The sequence below is a fragment of the Octopus bimaculoides genome, chromosome 25 (genome assembly GCF_046866305.1).
Source record: "Octopus bimaculoides isolate indiv1 chromosome 25, ASM4686630v1, whole genome shotgun sequence".
Classification (NCBI taxonomy): Eukaryota; Metazoa; Mollusca; class Cephalopoda; order Octopoda; family Octopodidae; genus Octopus; species Octopus bimaculoides.
The window spans coordinates 19,524,946-19,545,282 of NC_142952.1; the positions used below are offsets into that span (position 1 = coordinate 19,524,946).

The 20,337-nt window shown below is 36.5% G+C and overlaps 1 protein-coding gene across 1 annotated transcript in view; it reads left to right on the forward strand.

Moving 5' to 3' along the window:
• The window catches only part of LOC106878644 (uncharacterized), a 122,998-nt gene that overhangs the window by 31,815 nt on the left and 70,846 nt on the right, over positions 1-20,337 (forward strand). The window contains exon 3 of the mRNA XM_089341806.1: positions 15,806-15,992. Within this exon, the coding sequence (XP_089197932.1) occupies positions 15,806-15,992 (187 nt within the window). The remainder of the gene's footprint in view (positions 1-15,805; positions 15,993-20,337) is intronic.

Consider the following 20,337-nt stretch of genomic DNA (forward strand, 5'->3'; position numbering starts at 1 on the left):
GGTCAGAATTGTTAAAAGAATAAAATAATGTTCATATACTCTGAAACATAAAGAATTTGGGAGTTCTATGAAGATCCAGTAGCATTTTGGTTTTCAATATTGAGAATATTATCACAATAACAGATATCAGGTGTGGAATTTGTTTTGAAAAATTTGAAAGAAATATCACCTTTATTCTATTTTAAAGTTTTCAAATTGAAAATTTAGTATGTTTGTGTAAATTATGTATCAATCAATATCATTGTTTTTTTTTTTTAAATGTTTAAAATTTTTTAAAAACTGGTATGGGTTTGACAAATCCTGGTCCATATCATCTTGTACATACAGCAAGTTAAAAGCAGCCAACTTGATTTGTATGTTTTGCAATATTGATGTGGATTTGGTGTGGGGGCAGTTTTATGCTATGGATACAGAGAGCTTGTTTTGCATGTAAGAACTAAAAAGCCCTCTCTACCCTGTATTGTTTCTTATTTGGAGTTACTACCCTCCTGCGATTATCATCATCAGCAGCATTATCATTTAACATCTGTTTTCCATGCTGGCATGGGTTGGATGGTTTGAAAGATACTGGTAAGGCCAGGAGCTGCACTAGGTTTTGACTAGGTTTCTACAGCTGGATGCCTTCCTAATGCCAGCCATGTTACTGTATTGGGTACTTTTTATATGGCACAAGCACCCACACTAATGCTTTTTACATGGCATCTTGATTATGGCTTGTGGAATTCATGTCTTGCTCTAGGTGTATGTGATTGATAGATAAATAGATAAGTATATACATGCATACACACACACACACACACACACACACACACACACACACACACACATGTGCCTGTGTATATAGGGTTTGTGTTATAGTTTAACCCTTTAGCATTCAGATTTCTTTGTCAAATGTAAAGCCCATTTACTCACATTTTTTTTTATTTGCATGTATTTATAGCTTTATTTGTTTCAAGATTCACCATTCCTAGAAACAATTACTTGACATTCCCAGTTTGTAAAGAAGCTATGTTGACATACAGAAACACCCACCCACACACAAACAACAAAAGAAAAAATGCGTATTATAATACAGTTCTGTATTTAAGAGATGAGGAATTATGTACATTATTTACATTTGACAGATATTTGTCCTCATCTTGTTTGTTGTTAACACAACTTTTCGGCTGATATATCCTCCAGCCTTCATCAGATGTCTTGAGGAAATTTCTAACCTGGGTTCTCAGTAAGCTGTGGCATGAGGAGATAATGGATAAATCGGGTATAGCTGATCATATATGGAAAAATGGAGACCACCTCCCCCTGTGGGATGAAGTTAAAATAATAGACAGAGAACACCACTGGAAAATATGAAAACTAAAAGAAGCAGCACATATTCTAGGACACAACAACCTCCTAAGCAAACCGAGTGCAGACATGAGTAGCATATGGAAACTGATATTAAGGAAGGATAAGAAAATATTAGATTTATTAGCCCTAAAATTCACTCCAAGTTTGATTCCAGGAAAAATACCTTAGGAATGAGAACCCAGGAATTTCCCCAAGACACCTGATGAAAGCTGGAGGGTATATCAGCTGAAATGTTGTGCTAACAACAAACAAGATGAGGACAAATATCCATCAGATGTAGATAATGTAAATAATGAACTATATTATAGTTATACATATAGTCTTTTTTTTTTAAATCTGTCTTGTGTTGTGCTGTGTTGACAGACTTACATTTAAAATTCCTGCTCTTTTAATCAAAACTTGTTAGTTGCTAAGGTGACAACACTACCTATTTAGCTATCTTTCACACACATACACATACACTATACTATCTCTCTCTGTATTTCTCTTTCAACAACTTTTTCTCCTCCCTTTCTTCACTCTCTCCCCAGATGTTATTTGAACGCTAGTTTAAAAATTACAATGGAACATTAACTGATATTATTTGCGTGATGCAATACGGAGTTTCACCTAACTGACTGAATAAGTCATTAAAGTGAAGCTTGAAGTCCCAGTTAACACAAACATGTCAAACATAATTTGATTGGACTCTCATTGTTTACATTAACTATATAAATATATATTGTAAGGGTGTGTGGCCTAGTGGTTTGGGTGTTGCACTCAAGATCACAAGGTCATGGTTTCAATTTCTGAACTGGTTGATATTTTGTGTTCTTGAGCAAAATACTTCCTCTCTCACATTACTCTGTGATCACTTTGACAGTTGGTACGTAGCACACTGAGCACCTGTTCGGGCAACATCAATTTGATGCAGGGAGGGATCTAATGTATAGCATATACATTTGATCACAATAAGCAAATTGTCTGAACTGTCTTTCTCAGACTAAGACAGACTACCATCATAAATATGCATTAAATATGAATGTTTTAATTAACAAATATATCATTAAAGGGAAATGAAGGAAATAATCTTCAAATTTCATTTATCTTTTACCTTGTTTCAGTCATTAGACTGTGGCATGCTGGGGCATTGCACTGAAGAACTTTTAGTCAAACTTATCAACCCCCAATACTTATTAAGTTTTTGTAAAGCCTGGTACTTATTCTATCACTCTTTTGTCAAACTGCTAAGTTATGAGGACATAAACACAACACCAGTTGTCAAGCGGTGGTGGAGGACAAACACATAGACAAACACACACACACACACACACACACACACACACACACACAGGTACAGGTGTGGTTGCATGGTAGGAATCTTGCTTCCCAACCACATGGTTCTGGGTTCAGTCCCACTGCGCAGCACCTTGGGCGACTGTCTCCTACTATAGCATTGGGATGACCAAAGCCTTGTGGGTAGATTTGGTAGACGAAAACAGAGAGGCCCATTGTATATATGTATGTGTATATGTATATATGTGTGTCTGTTTGTCCCCCCACCATCACTTGACAACTGATGTTAGTGTGTTTATGTTCCCATAACTTAGCAGTTTGGCAAAAGAGACTGATAGAATAAGTACTAGGCTTACAAAGAATAAGTCCTGGGATCGATTTCTTTCACTAAAACCCTTTAACCCTTTAGCATTCAAATTACTCTGTCAAATGTAAAGCCTGTTTAATTACATTGTTTTAAATTAATTGTACAGCATCTTGTAACTCTGAGATTTTGATGTCTCTGCTTATTTTTAGAATGACTTTGTAAGGTAGGTGTGAGAGGTCAGAGCTGGCTGGTTTGAGTATAAAACAGGAAGACAATTTTGGCCTGATATGGCCTGTTTAAACACTAAAGGGTTAAGGTGGTGCTCCAGCATGGCCACAGTTAAATAACTGAAACAAGTAAAAGAATAAAAGTGTGTACACACACACACACACACACACACACACACACACACACACGATGGGCTTCTTTCAGTTTCTATCTACCAAATCCTCTCACAAGGCTTTGGTCAGCCCAAGGCCAATATTATTAGGATAGCAGAGTACTGGGCAAAATGCATTTTCAGTATTTTTTCCAACTCTTGACATTTTGGGTTCAAACCTAGCTATGGGCAACTTATATCTTTCAACCTTCTGTGGTTGATAAAATAGATTAACAGCCAAGTGCCAATAAATAAATCAACTATACCTCTCCCTTATATTTCAGGAAGTAAAGGAAATAATCATCAGATTCTATTTTTGATTTTAAAGTGTTTATGAATGTGTGTGTGTGTGGTTGGTGAGCGTGTGTGTGTGGTTGGTGAGCGTGTGCACTTGCATGTGCTAGATTTTAATTTTGTTTTTGGAACTACTCATCCTATAAAGATTTGTGTGAGTGTACAATATAATTATCCTACACAATGATATTTAATAATAATAATGATGATGATGATGATAAGAAGAAATAGTGTTTATTTAATAAAACTTCCTACCCCAGTTAATATTATTTTTTTGTTGCGCGCGCGTGTGTGTGTGTGTGTACTTGTTTTATATTCTGTAATAGGTTCATACTCTCTATGTTGATGATCTAATTTGCATTAAACTTAATTCTCACTCCTACTTCTTTGTCTCCTCCTCCTGCTCCTTGTCCCCCCTCCTCCACTCAACCAGATTTCTTGGACTGAATCCATTAAATGATAATGAGTTGGCACTAATGGCATTACCAAAGCACTTGGGCTAGGAATGATGCTGTCAAATTCTTCTTCTAGCACTCCATCCCTCCTTCCTTCCTTTTCTTTTCTTTCACAAGATTGTTTTCTTCTTAATTTCACTAATTTCATATTCTGAAGAGTCAAAATGGCCAAAGAAGAGAATTGAGAATTGTGTGCTACTCTATTGGATAGAACTGAGCTGTGTTCTCTATTTAAGGTTCTCTTCCAAAAACCCACCTGCTCCACATGATTGACAATAGAGCAGGTGAGAGAGAGAGAAAGAGAGAGAGAGGTGGTAAGGATGGACAAACAGCCTGGATGACCATCTTAGGATAGAAATTGTCTCATAGCAGAAGGAATAGATTTCATATTTGGTTATCTTCTATAATGAACCTTATTATAATTTTATGAATGCAGTGATGATAGTGATATGGTATAATATATTGTACAGTGCCATAGTAAATGCCTTACGTTACCAAATGAAAGTTTTCTGCAGTATGTTTTCAAATCTTCACTTTGGCCGTTCATTCTTGTCTGTTTGGTAAAACACCAGTCTCGTACCAGGATTAGTTTTATTGACTGTACTCTTTCTCTTAGGTTTTTTTCTTTCTTTTTTTCCCTGTAGGTTTAACGCCTCCATCACTATCACCACCACCACCACCACCACATTTTTTGGGTATCTCTAGATTTCTCTCTATTGCAAACATTTAACCCTTTAACATTCAAATCGCCCATATCCAGCCCAGGTATTCTACAACTCCACTGTAGCATTATTACAAATTTGTGCCCACCCAGAATATTCTGAAGCATCCTCAGGCACCAAACTCTGGCAACAGGTCTGTCTTGGGCTTACCCTGCAATGTTATTCAAAAACTACACAATGATATCACTGAAATCCCCAAAGCTTTGAAATAATACATGATTACTTCAAAGCAGTGAGAATGAATAAAGCATTACATTTGACAAAGTAATATAGGAATGCTAAAGGCTTCAAGCAAACCTTCACACTTTGCTATTCATGGATTTCCTGCAGATGTTTGCACTGGACATCAGTAAGTCTGCGAGAGCTTGCAGAGGTAATGGGCATTGCCCTCATTCCCTAATCAACAATTTATGGTCTTGTGCCAGTGAAAGAAATCAATATGAATATGTTGAGGCTGGTACAAGGTAGCAGTGCACTCTGAGGTTAATGGCTATTATATACAGCATTAAGTTTCTTTATTCTCGCTTTACAGTAATGTTTACATTGTTTATCATCCCTCTGGGTTTCATAAATAAAGTACCAGTATTAAGGTTGGTTTATCAACAGACCCCCCCCCCCCGCCTTTCTGCGACAAGAAGTGTCTTTCCTTCTAAGAAATCATTGCTTTGCCAACTCAGTAAGCAAAGCTCTTTGTGGTTGCTCAACCTGCTAGAAACACCAACCAAATCTCCCTCAAACACCCTTACCATCTTAAAATATCAAAGGCACATTGGATAATAAATAATATGGTCACAGCCTTTGATCATAAGTCTGCTTAATTATGATTGATATGGAGTTAACAGTAACACCAATTAGTATTTTGATTAAGCATATTTGTCATTGGTCTTGCTATGTTCTTTCCATCTTCTCTAGTTTTTATTCTTACAACTATTCATCCCCTGTATTTCCCATAATCCTAAACTATTATACTCCAGAGAATCATATTTACCTGTCGCCAGGTAAATATATCCAAGTATTGTTGATCTCTTCCTGTTCATATATTATACATACCTTTGGTCATCTTCAGAGTCATTTTTATTTATTTATTCTTGAGTGAAAAACTGCAGTTGATGTATTTTTGTTTGTAGCTCATTTATATTGTTACATAATTTTTCTTATTAATCAGGTCTGTTTGCTGGTGTACAGCCCTGTTATTTCATATCTTTCTAGGTTAAAAATAAAAGGGGGAACAAATGCTTTTTAAATGTAAAAAAATGTAAGTGCAGGCATGGCTGTGTGGTAAGAAGCTTGCTTCCTAACCACATGATTCTAGGTTCAGTTCCATTGCGTGGCACCTTGAGCAAGTCTCTTCTATAGCCATGGGCCAACCAAAGCCTTCTGAGTGGGACAATCATGTAATTTTTCAAAAATCATAGAACCTTAATGTAAATTTTACAGACAAACCTTGTGACTCTAATTTTAATAAGACAGTAAATGCAAAATTATTTCAGACAGAGAATGTATTCATCCAAAAAAAAACCCCCAAAAAACATAATTTATTGTTTTGAAAATGATGTATACTATTTTTGGCTGGATGTTATGGGGTTTTAAACAAACCAACACCAGTTGTCAAATTGTGGTGGGGACAAACACACACAACACACATTCTCCCCCCTCTCTCTCACACACACAAGATATTTGCTAGTCTAGGGCGAAAGTAGTGTTCAAGGTGCCATGCAGTGGGATTAAACCCAAAACCATGTAGTTGCAAAGCCGTCTTCTTATCTCCTTGAAACCCCAGAATTTTGTCACTGAGCTCATTTTGAGAAACACTGAAAAACAGAAAAACTTACTGTAGATTTGAAATCAAGAAGCTTCTACTGTCATAGCTATGCCATTTTTAGATGCTTTGGGGAAGCTGGATGCATGTTCTTATTATCTTACATGTTCCTCTGGCACTTCATTCCCACTTCAACTATTTGCATGTTGCTAGTTATATTCTTTCTTCTCCAAATTCCAGCTGTGTATTCAATGACGTCACTTCCCAGTATAACTCTGGTTTTACAAGTACTTAAGGGCACTCAAGTGGCACAATCGTTATAGTGTTGGGGAAAAGCATCTTGTGGTATTTGTTCTGGCTTTGTCCATTCTGAGTTCAACTTTGTGTTTCAATATGATAAAGTACCAGCCAAGTACTGAGGTTGATTAAATAATTTTCCCCATTCAAATTTCTTACCTTGTGCCTGTCTAAGAAAGTAGTAGTAGTAGTAGTAGTAGTAGTAGTAGTAGTAGTAAGGTGGTGGATTGGCAGAATCAGTAGAGCATTGGATAAAGTACTCTGCAGTATTACTTCTGGCTCTTTATATTCTGAGTTCAAAACCCACTGAGGCCAACTTACCCTTTCATCTCTCTGGGGTCTATAAAATAAAGTACAGGGATACCTCGGCTTTAGTCGTTCTCAAAGGCACAAAGTTTTCAAAAATAAAAACAAAAAACAAAAAAAAAAGTTGTTTTACTCAACTTTACGTTGGTCCACCAATAATATTGGAATCGTAAAAACAGTAAAAGACATTAAAAGCACAAAATCGTGTTGCAATAAATATAAATAAAAGCATATAAAATCATTCTTTTCTACTTTAGGCACAAGGCCCGAAATTTTGGGGTGGGGGGAAGTCAATTAGATTGACTCCAGTATGCAACTGGTACTTAATTTATTGACCCCAAAAGGACGAAAAGCAAAGTCGACCTTGGCGGCATATAAAATCATATTAAAATACAGTAAATGCTCAAATATACACCGTAAAGTAATGTAGTCTAGTTTACTAAAAGCATGAAGTCAGTTGTGTTGTCTTATTTATCTGTCTTTCGGAGCTCATATTGCATTAGTAGTTCCAATATCTGCTGTTAGGAATGGCTATTAGCGATGTAAACACCATCAAATTGTATTTATTGGTAAATTTAAAATACTTTATTATTTTTTTTTTGTATTACAAAATAATAAATACATTTGTTTGTAAACTTAAAATAGGTTTTTATTATCAAAAATGCATTCATAAATAATGCACAGCACTGGGGAATGGCTATCAGCAGCTAAACGACTTAGGGTGAAGTATACCTGTACTAGTCAAGTACTAGAATTGATTTAATTGACACTCCTCTCACCCATTTCAAACTTGATGTCTATGTTAGGAACAGTTATTACAAAATACGTTAACCCATTAGCATTTAAACTGGCTATGTCTTACTCTGATATCCTACCTGTCTTACGTTCAGATTGGCCAGATCCAGTTTCTCATACCTACCCTACAATGTCATTCTAAAAATAAAATAATCATATCAAAATTTCAAAGCTAAAGGATAATACATAAACAAGCATTGCATTTGATGGAGCAATCTGAATGCTAAAGGGTTTTTTTTTTCCTGCTGCTTTCACAGATTCTCATAACTCTGTTGCCATCCAATTCCATTATTATGAATTTGAATTGACAGCTTGAGTCATAATGAATCTTTCATTAGTTGATTACACAACCATTGACGCTGCCCCTATGGATGTGTTGCAGTTACCCTCTTGATAGAGCTTGGTAATCTTAACTGTCGATCTTCTTGGATCTCTCTGCTCATCATCAATGTAAGAAGCTCTGTTGGCTCAGTTGAGCTCTTCCACTACCTCTTCACAATCCTGCCATGCTGCAGTCCCATGACTTCACTGTATTCCGGGTGCTATGTCTTGCCAAACGGGAGCTCATTACTATGCAGGGCATAGTCGTCACTCCTTGAGGTATTTTCAAATAGCTGTTTACCCAAACTAAAGGGTATGCAGGTATTTGAAACACTAAAGCATTAAATCTACTCTTGTTGTTTTGCTCCAAGCTAGCTCTGATTGAGCAGGAGTGTGATCAAAGCTGATTCAAGCATAATATCCTGGTCTTTTAGTAGATTGATGCCTATTTTGTCTGTGTATGTCTTCTCTTTCTAAAACAGTCTGTGATTTGAGAGACTTTCTGACTACTATGTCTAACAGCTTAGACTTGACCCCGTTGCAACTCTATTCCTCCTTACATTCTACACTAGGTCTTATTTAATCACACGTGATGACTATGAGGTTAAGAAGTATGCTTCCCTGCTATATGTTCCGGTTTAGTCCCACTGTGCAGTACTTAGGGCAAGTGTCTTCTACTTTAGTCCTGGGCTGACCAAAGTCTTATGAATGGATTTGGTAGAAAGAAACTGAAAGAAGCCCATCATGTGTGTGTGCATGTTACCATTACCATTTCCTTGCAATGATATCAGGTGATGTCTGACCTTGGGAATATGTTACCTCGCTTGGAAACGGGTGAAGGTTGGAGACAGGAAGGGCATCTGGTCATAGAAAAATTCACCTCGACAAAATTCCATCCAACCCATGCAAGCCTGGAAAAGTGGATGTTAAACTGGTGACAATGGTCATGATGATAAAGAGGATAATTACCTGCCTCTGTATGTGTGTTGTGTATGTATGCAGATGTGTGTTTCGTTTCTTACTTAAGCTATTTATTATTTGCTCCGTTAAAAGTATATTAGCTCCACAATAGTTCTTAGGTTCCTTTTAGCCAGCCATCACAGCTAAGGTCACGGTGGAATAGAACTTGTTTATTTATAGGTTGCAAAGAGCAAAAAAAAAATACACACACACACACACACGCATATATAATTAAAAAAATAAATTTTTAATGGAAAAATATAAATGAAAAAAAAAAAAGTTTTTTAAAAAAGAAAAATCTGCATCTACATTTTTGAATAACTTCAAAGAAACTTTTAGCAATGGTCTCCTTAAATACTCAAGTATTTATTCATGGCAGCTTTTTATTTGCAATTAATTACGTTGTGTCTGTGTGTAAATACAAAGATAAATATACATATATGTATTGCACACACACACACACATATTTGCACATGCATGCATATATGTGTGTGCATGTATATGTATATATATATATATATATATATATATATATATATATATATATAATATACATACACATGTATATGTACACACACACACACACTCACATACAAACACACCTTTCACAGGCACACTTGCATACATATGCTTACAGGCATTCACACATACATAGACTTTCATGCAAGCACGCATATACATTCGTTTTATCTTGCACCCCCCCCCCCCCTCTCTCTCTCACACACACACACACACACTTGTTTATCACCAATCAATTTGTAAATTACTCTTACTTAAAACTATGCTGAGGCCTGGAGTTGCAGGTGAGAGAAAGGGAACGACTAATATGTTTGTGTATCTTTTCTTCCCCTAATATGGCACATTAGTCATTGGACAGTAAAACATACTGTAAAGATAGTTGGATCAGATGATGACCTTCCATTTGTTGGACAATGGCTAATCAATAAATCTATTTACAGCAGTCTACTTGTATATAGCTTCACTGGTAACGAAGCATATATATATATTATCCTCGTTATTACTGCTGCTGCTGTTCTTGTTGTTGTTGACTAATCACTTGCTTTCTGTATTTTGTCTGTTTAATTCATTTCAAAATAATATTTTGACATCTGCTATATATGTTCTTGAAGTTGTTGCTATTGAAACCGTTGTTGTTGTTATCATCATCATCATCATCATCATCATCATCATCATCATCATCATCATCATCATCATTATTATTATTATTTATATATGAAAATTTAATGTTGCTAAATTCAGGTTATTAGTAAAGAAATAAGATTACATATATTGATTGATATTATAAATTATTGCTTTGTCTTTTGTTTGGTTTTTGCTTTCAACTGTGTAATTAGTTATTTAAAGTGTTTTTGTTGTTTGTATCTATCTACTTTACTTTTGTTCTCTCTCTCTCTCTCTCTCTCTCTGTTTGGCAGACAGACAATGCTTATGTCGATTGATGCAAATTCTGAGACAATGACACTGGCATTGATCATAGCTCATCGATATGTAGAATATGAAATGTGTCACCTTAGTTTGTTTTAGTACATAGTGAAAATGGTGTTAAAATTAATTTCACTTAAAGTAGTAGTGGCGGTGACGGTGGAGGATTCCCCCCCCCCCTTCTTTTTCTTTTCTTTTCTTTGAAGCCAAAATCAAGTTGAATTTCATAGAGTTTTGAATAATCAATATTGTGAAAATTTCAATGTTTTAGTTTCTGCTGCTTTTGTCAGTTATTTCTGTTAATTAGATTTAATAGTAGGACATTTAGAATTTTCCTGATTGTATCAATATGTGAGTAGGAGGGGGGTGGAATTAAAGGCTAAACTTGTCTAATTAGCTTTATTGAATGAAATAATTGCTTTTTCCCCCTGTGTGTGTGTTTTTTTCCTCCTTTTCTTATGTTCCTAATTCCTTCCAAGATGTTTTCATTTACTTCTATTGTTGTTGTTATTGTTATACTCTTCGCTAGACATGATATTCACCACCGATGGGGGGGGGGGAGGCGATGGGCTGTTTTCAAATGAAGATTCCCTACTTCTCCACTACACTGCATTAATAATAATTTATATAATTATAGGTGTTAAATACTACCAATTTTAAAGAACCGTATTATATTCTCTTCAATTGATGTTGTTCAACTTTGATTTTGGTTCATTATATTTATTTCTCGAAAATATTTGGACAAAATTAATTTGATGAAGTTAATAATTGTAAAAAAACATTTTGTTGGAATCTAATGTTAATTAGATTGATATTGGACGAAATGCGAAAACCAAAATAATTGAATATACACCAAATGGATATATTGCCAAAAAAAAAAAGAACTTTTTAGAGAATACTCTTTTACATATTCTCCATAAGACAATTATAAATTTGGAATAAAACCATTTTAAAATTCTTCTTCACTCTATTTTATATGTTGTAAGGGAGGAAGAACAAAAATTTATGGTTTCCATTAAACTGCAGAAATCTACAAATAACTCTAGTTTTCTTGATCTTGACTTTTAGTTCAGTTTTAGATATCCCCCCCCCCCCCCCACCAAAAAAAGAAAAGGCCTCTACACAAAGAGTTCTCAAATACGAGTTCACATACTCCTAGGGCTACATAAGAGATATTACAGGGAGACGCAAGGGTTGTAGAAACACTGGGACTTTCGAAGTAATTACAACCAGTTAGTGTTTGTTCCCCCCAGCATTGCTTGACAACCAATGCTGGTGTGTTTACATCCCCGTAACCTTGTAGTTTGGCAAAAGAGACCAATAGCATAAGTACTAGGCTTACAAAGAATAAGTCCTGGAATCAATTTGCTCGACTAAAGGTGGTGCTCCAGCATGGCCGCATTCAAATGACTGATATGAGTAAAAGAATTACTTTTTAGTAATGCACCTCAAATGATTTGGTAAATTGTGTGTGTCTGTCTTCTGCCTCACTGTCCTGTTTTTGTTACCACTTTCACCCTCTGCAAAAAAAAAAAAAATCCCAAATTTGATTTAATTTAACCTGTGGGAAGGACTTATAACGAAGTCGCGTATTATCCTTACCTTTGAAACGCAGAGTAGATGAAACGGGACAACTGATGAAGGGAATGTTCTTTATGTTACATGCTTTTTTTTTTCTTTTCGTTCGCAAAAAGTTCGTTTTCTATGTTTTTGTTTTTATGTTTTCATTTCTCATTGTGTCTACATTTTCTTAATGTCCTGTAGCCATATATCTATGTACATATACATATATATGTAGGTATGTACATAGATATATGCATATATTTATATATTTTTTATATTATATATGTATATGTATGTGTGTGTGTGTGTGTGTGTGTATATATATATATATATATATATATATATATATATATATATATATGTATGTATAAAATTTAACAAAAACACAACAAACAGAAATATTACAAAAACATAACAAACAGAAAATTAATAGCTTATTCCTCATCAGTCAACATTCAAAAGACCGTCGCAATTTCACGCCTTTAATGTTGATATTGTTCACTTTTGGTGGCAGTAGTGGCAAAAGGCCACTGGAAATAGTTAACGAATGTACAAGACACTTGGAGGATATCGGGTTTTAATCATAGATCACATTTGTTTCTGCACCGCACACCAGCTTTAAGTTGCTGAGTTTATGCTCATATACTATTATGAATGATCATTCTTTATAATTACTATACAGTTGAAGTAGTTGCATGCTGTCAACTTAATGTGACAGTCCCCTGAAGGGAATAATACTACTGTTGTTCAGACCTAGGAAGCTGCACCGCTTCCTGTTGGCCTTGACACATTTCCTGTGTCCTTATGTTTACAAGGGGGAGACCAGCACCTCCACCCAGCTAAGCCTGCATCCAGAGACATGTTTCTGAGTCTTTGCTCGTCATCAGTCTGGAGTAGCATGACCTGCTAGTCGAAGATGCCTGTCAAGCTCTTGTAAACATATAATAATTCTAGTGAAATACATTCACTGATTTCAAAAACAGAAATAATGCATTTCTAAATCTCTCAGAGAGATTTAAGCAGTAGTGATACGATGAAGTAGATACAAGCATCTTCGACTAGCAGGTCATGCTACTCCAGACTGATGACGAGCAAAGACTCAGAAACATGTCTCTGGATGCAGGCTTAGCTGGGTGGAGGTGCTGGTCTCCCCCTTGTAAACATAAGGATACAGGAAATGTGTCAAGGCCAACAGGAAGCGGTGCAGCTTCCTAGGTCTAACCAACAGTAGTATTATTCCCTTCATGGGACTGTCACATTAAGTTGACAGCATACAACTACTTCATCATATTACTAGTGCTTAAATCTCTAAATGTATTATTTCTACTATATAGTTGAATGTTCTTCAGCAACAGCCATGTGTGGGTGCTTCATCAGGTGGAATACAATTAATTCCTTGTGTGTGTGTGTGTGTGTGTGTGTGTTTGTATATAGGCATAGCTGTGAGGTTAAGAGTTTCAGTCATTACACTACGGCCATGCTGGGGCATCACCTTCAAGAATTTTTTGTCAAAAGAATCAACCCCAGTACATAGTTTTTTTTTTTTGGTGTAAAGCCCGGTATTTATCTATCGGTCCCTTTTGCTGAATCGCTAAGTTACGGGGATGTAAACACACCAACACCAGTTGTCAGGCGGTTGTGGGGACAAAGACACACATGTAGATACATATACACATATACGACAGGCTTCCAGTTTCCGTCTATCAAATCCACTCAAGAATCTTGTCGGCCTGAGGCCATAGTAGAGGACACTTGTCGGAAGTGCCATGCAGTGGACTGAAGCCAGGACCATGTGGTTGAGAAGCAAGCGTCTTACCACACACTCATGCCTGTGCCTATGTATATATATACACACATATATATTATTTATATTATATATATATCTAATATAAATAATTAGTTGCAAATTATACATTGTTTTCTAGCTTTCATAAAATGGTATCCACTATTGATTGTTTTATGGCAGCCAACTGTTTTCCATTATATTCTTCACAAGGGGTACACCAGTACCATGGGACATAACAAATGATTATGCTGCCAGATAAAGATTGAGAACTTCTGCTCTACATGATTATTCGACTTGGAGTTTGCTTAAAAGAAATAAATAAATAAATAAAAAAACAGCCAGATCTCCTTGTCTCTGAGTTGTAGGAAGCATGGTCAAGATTGGGATGCCTTTGACTAGTTGTCTGCTGAAGCAGAGTTGGCTGTGGGTTAAACACCACAGCAACAAAATTAGTTAGAAAAGGAAACCACAAAGTGGTTAGCTGACCTGCTAGAAATGACAGCAAAATATCCCCAGAGAACACTCTTTTGATACCAACCCACCTGTATTGCTCCTGCTTCTATGATACAAACTTTCTGTATAAAGTGATCTAAATTAGAATATACCATTAAAATTCCTTGTTAATTTATGTTCCAATTACCAGCTTAGTAATGACCAAGATATTTTACCAAATTCTTTATTATTTTCAAAAATGCAATATAGTTCAACAGATGTATGGTAACAAAGGGGTTAACTCATTTGTTACCATATCAGACAACGTAGCCCCTGATCTATGAAAGAAGAAAAGCTATTATGATCAAAGCCGGACTGTCTTTGTTGTATCATGACTGTCGACTAAACAAAACTAGGTGTTGGATTATTAATTTATTTTCCACTGACATTCTTGACGGGGTGTCTGATTTTTAAATCTTTGTAAATATTCATTGTGATGGTGGTTAAAGTTTGTGGTGTTGGCAGCAGTTTTTAGTCATAAAATTAATAATAGATTTGCTTAAAATGCTAAAATTGATATAATAATCAGCACTTGGATTATTTCTGTGGTTTCATATATTTGAACCAAACAACCTTAAGAAGTAATTTTATTAACTGAACTGATTAGTAAAATACTAGCTGCCAAAAAGAGTGCCACTAACATCATGGAAATAAATAATAAAGTCTTCTGTAAGAAAAATGAAAGCAAAACAAATCTTTTTATGGTAAATCAATTCACTGAGACTCAGTAAACAATAGATAAGTAATGATAGTCGTGGGGGCAGGTTTCAGTTTTGATCTTTAATCCTTTAGCATTCAGATTAATACCCTGTCAAATGTAATGCTTATTTATTCACTAAACCCCTGCCACTTCCAGCACCATGACCACCAATTCACATGATTTTGACCTTCCTTGGTCTCATCATTGATGGATGCTCGGCCACTAGAGATAGTGACTCTTCTCCCTGCCAACATTATATAGAAAAACATTGCCAGAACAGGTGCTGGTGTTGCGATTAGCTAGTGAGCTTGTTAAAAAAATATATATTAGCAACAGATAATGAAAGGGTTAAAAGATAGGGTAGGGGTTATTATTGCAGTTGATTTTTTTACTACATATCTATATGCTGTGATTGCAATGCATTCCTGTTTGTGACCTAATGCTGCTAATTGTTCTTGAGGGAAATGTATGAATGTCACCTCTTCCAGTTTCCTGTAGCACTAAAAATGTTAAGCAGTTAATACTGATGTAAAATAAAATGTCAAATGTGTATATCTGAATTTTAAAACAAAATATGATATGTTTGTTCTGTCTGTTTCAGGTCAGAAGACATGCTTGCATGTTCACGGTGTTTTTCCATACTTGTACGTGCCATATGATGGCACGCAACCTTGCAGTACATATCTGCACCAATTTGCTGCCAGCTTGGATAAGGCCATTAACATTGCTACCGGTCATTCTACCAGCAATACCAAACATGTGTACAAAATCAGTTTGGTGTCTGGAATGTAAGTGTTATTTATTTTATAATATATATATATGTGTTTGTGTGCGTGTATTTATGCTCATCTGTCACATGACCCATTTCTATCTTACTTTATTTGCTTATTAGTGGTGTACCATCATGAGTTGTAATAGGTGAGTTATGTTGCTCTTGTGGCAAATGAACTAAAAAAAGATTATTATGACAATGATAAATGCTATTGTCATCATCATCATCATCGTTTAATGTCCACTCTCCATGCTGGCATAGGTTGGATGGTTTGACATGGAGCTGACTAGCAGGGAACTGTCTAAACTTCAACAGTCTGTTGTGGCATGGTTTTTATGGCTGGATGCCCTTCCTAATGCCAACCATTTAGCAGAGTGTGCTGGGTGCTTTTTACATGTCGTTGGCATGGGTGTGCGAATGCAGCACCGGCACGGGTGCTTTTTAAGTGGTACTGGTACCTGGAAGAACAAGCCTGTATGTGTGAGAGACAGTAATTTTTCTTAGCTTAACAGGTCTTATCAAGTACAGCAAATCGCCACATCTTCTGGTCCCTTGTCATTTCCTCAGTGAGGCCCCATGTCTTCCTGGGTCTAATAATAATGTGAGCAGGCAGAATTGTTAGCACGCCAGGTGAAATGGTTAGCGATAATTCATCTGCTGCTACATTCTGAGTTCAAATTGAGTTGGCAGAATAATTAAGATTCTAGGAAAATGTTTAGCAGTATTTTGTCTGTCTTTATGTCTTTGAGTTCAAATTCTGTCGTGGTTGACTTTGCTTTTTGTCTCTTTGGGATTGTTGAAATCAGTACCAGTCAGGCACTGGGGTTGACTAAGCCCCCACTCCAAATATTCAGGCCTTGTGCCTATCATCGAAAGGATTATTATTATCACTGTATAAAGGCAGTAACAGAGTAGAAGTGATAGTAGCATGACAAGCTAAATTCCTTCAGGTACATAGTTCAAACCCTCCCTTTGATTGACTTTACCTTTCAAGGTTTACCTTTTCCTGAGGTTGATAACATAAATGCCAATCAAGAACTGGGTTTGATGTAATTGATCCTTCTCTTTGAGTCGATAAAATGAGTTTCAGTTGATAAAACCGATAAAACCAACCATGCTCCTAAATCTGTGGATTTGTACTGAAGGAATCATAACCCTAACCATTGTCATCAACAGGCCAGTAGGGGTGGGAGGGACAGTAGAGTGTCTGACCAGCTTCCCTACATTATTTAGTTTGATTCCTTTGTATTCTGTGCGACACTGGGATTGATGTGGTCTCTCCATAGAATTAGCAGAATTGCTGTCTCCAACACATAGCAGACACAGTTCTCAGACAGTGCTAAAAGCATCATCATCATTCTTTAACATCCATTTTTCCATACTGGCATAGGTTGGTTGGTTTGACCAAAGCTGGGAAACTGCACCAAGTTCTAGTCTAATTTGGGTTGGTTTCTACGGCCAGATGCCCTTCCTAATGCCAACCACTTTAAAATGTGTGCTGGGTGCTTTTAACATGGCATTACATGAGCACTTTTATGTGGCACTGGCACAGGTCTCTTACAGGCCCTCTTCACCAGGAGGAGTGGCCATAATACTTTGACTGTAAAGAACCGCTCTTTTTGAGTACAGCAAAGCACCAGATATCTCAGTCCTTTGTCATCTCGTTTGAAAGGTTCATCGTCATCATTCATTATGTATGCTGTTTATCCTCAGGTCAGTCCTAATCATGTTTTGACCACCCTGTCTTTTATTCACTGATACATTTATCTTGACTGTAGAATGTGATTTGAGGAATACTCAGCTGCTGTCTCAAGCAGCTTCAGCAACCCTGTTGCTTATGTATGTTCTTTTTCTGCTTTAACAAATATTGAAAAATTATCATCTTCCACATCACCTTTGTTATTTTGGTCAAGAACTGAGCTCACTTTGATTATTAGGAATTGTATTTAAGAAATTGCTAAAATATTTTGTGTTTAACCAGTTTTATTGCACATAAATTTTAACAACAAAATCTTATATGGACCCCACTTAAGAACCAGATTTATGCCTGTTCTTAAATTTCTGGCCTCGGAATTGTTAGAGCAGTGAACAAAACAAAGTGTCTTATGGTATTTGTTATTGCTTTTTACTTTCTAAGTTCAAGTTTTGTCGAGGTCAGCTTTGCCTCTCATGCTTCTGAGGTTATTGAAATGAAGTAAATAGTCAATTAGTGAGATTGATTTAATCAACTAATGTCCTCCCATCAAGTTTCTAGGCTTGTATCTATATCAGAAACAATTGTCAGTGCAGTGAGTGAGTAGGTAGAGCATCATAGAATAAACTTTTAACATTGTAAGTTCAAATACTACTAAAGTCGAAATTTTATCTTTAATACTTGGGGAGAAGATAAAATGAAGTATCAGTTAAGCACTGGGGGGGGGGGGGTAGATTTAATGGACGAACTCTTCTTATCAGATGTTTGGCCCTGTGCCTAAATTAGAAATGTTCGGAAGGGAGATTGGCAGAGGGTTTGTTAGGGTGTTGGGGAAAATGCTTAGTCATATTTCTTCCAGTTTTCTGTATTCTTTGTTCAAATCCTGCTGTAACCAAGTTTGTTTTTCATACCTCTACAGTCAAATATAGGGGTCCGTGGTATTGATTAATCCTTCTCAATTGCTGCCCGTGTGCCTACATTAGGAACTATTACTATTATTGCTTAGCAGCATTTTGTCCATCTTTCATTGAGGCTGACTTTACCTTTCCTCCTCTCAAGGTTGATAAAATAAGTACCAGTTGAGTACTGGGGATCAATGTAATTGACTTATCTTTCTCCCTCGAAATTGCTGGCCTTGTGCCAAAATTTGAAACTATTATTATTATTATCATCATCATGTGAGGAGGCATGGCCTAGTGGTCAGGGAGTTGCACTCACAATCACAAGATCATGGTTTCAATTCCTAGACAAGGTGGTGTGTTGTGCTCTTGAGTAAAGCACTTCATCTCATGTTGCACTGCAATCACTTCAGCATCTGATGCGTACTACATTGTGCACCTGTACAGGTAGCATCAATTTGATGTAGGGAGTAATCCAATGTATTTGATCACATATAGGCGCAGGAGTGGCTGTGTGGTAAGTAGCTTGCTTACCAACCACATGGTTCCGGGTTCAGTCCCACTGCGTGGCACCTTGGGCAAGTGTCTTCTACTATAGCCTCGGGCCGACCAAAGCCTTGTGAGTGGATTTGGTAGACGGAAACTGAAAGAAGCCCGTTGTATATATATATATGTATGTGTGTTTGTGTTTGTCCCCCCACCATCGCTCGACAACCGATGCTGGTGTGTTTACGTCCCCCGTAACTTAGTGGTTCGGCAAAAAGAGACTGATAGAGTAAGTGCTAGGCTTACAAAGAATAAGTCCTGGGGTCGATTTTCTTGACTAAAGGCGTTGCTCCAGCATGGCCGTAGTCAAATGACTGAAACAAGTAAAAGAGCAAAAAGAGTATGTATTTGATCACTATAATCAAATCATTTGTGCAGGTTATTCAGCAAATGCTGAACACTTCTGCGTTATCTTCGATGAGAGGGTCCATCACATTATTATTATTAAGAAGACAGCAAGCTAGCAAAATGCTTAGCAGCATTTCATCCATCTTTATGTCCTGAATTCTAATTCTGCTGAGGTCAATTTTGCCTTTCATCCATTCAGGGTTGATAAATAAGTACAGTTGAGTACTAGGGTTGATCTAATTGACTTATCCCCTACCCTGAAATTTCTGGCCTCTTGCCAAAATTTCAAATCCTTATTATTAAGATAGTGAGCTCACAGAATCGTTAGCACGCTGGGCAAAATGCTTAACATCATTTCATCTGTCTTTATGTTCTGAGTTCAAATTCTGCTGAAGTCTATTTTGCCTTTCATCCTTTTGGGCTCAATGAAATAAGTACCAGTCATGTACTGGAGTTGATATAATTGACTAGCATCCTCCCACAAAATTTCTGGTCTTGTGCCTATAATAGAAAGGATAGTTGATGTTTTTGTTATTAAGGCGGTGAGCTGGCAGAACTGTTAGCACGCTGGACGAAATGCTTAGCATATTTCGTCCATTGCTACGTCCTGAGTTCAAATTCTGCTGAGGTCAACTTTACCTTTCATCTTTTCGGAGTTGATAACTTAAGTACCAGTTATACACTGGAGTCGATGTAATCGACTCATCCCCTTCCCCAAAATTGTTGCCCTTGTGGCAAAATTTGAAACTATTATTATTATTATCATTATTATTATTATTACTATTATTAAGGTGGCGTACTGGCAGAATCAAAAGCACACTGGACGAAATGCGTAGCAGTTTTTCACCAGTCGCTGCGTTCTGAGTTCAAATTCT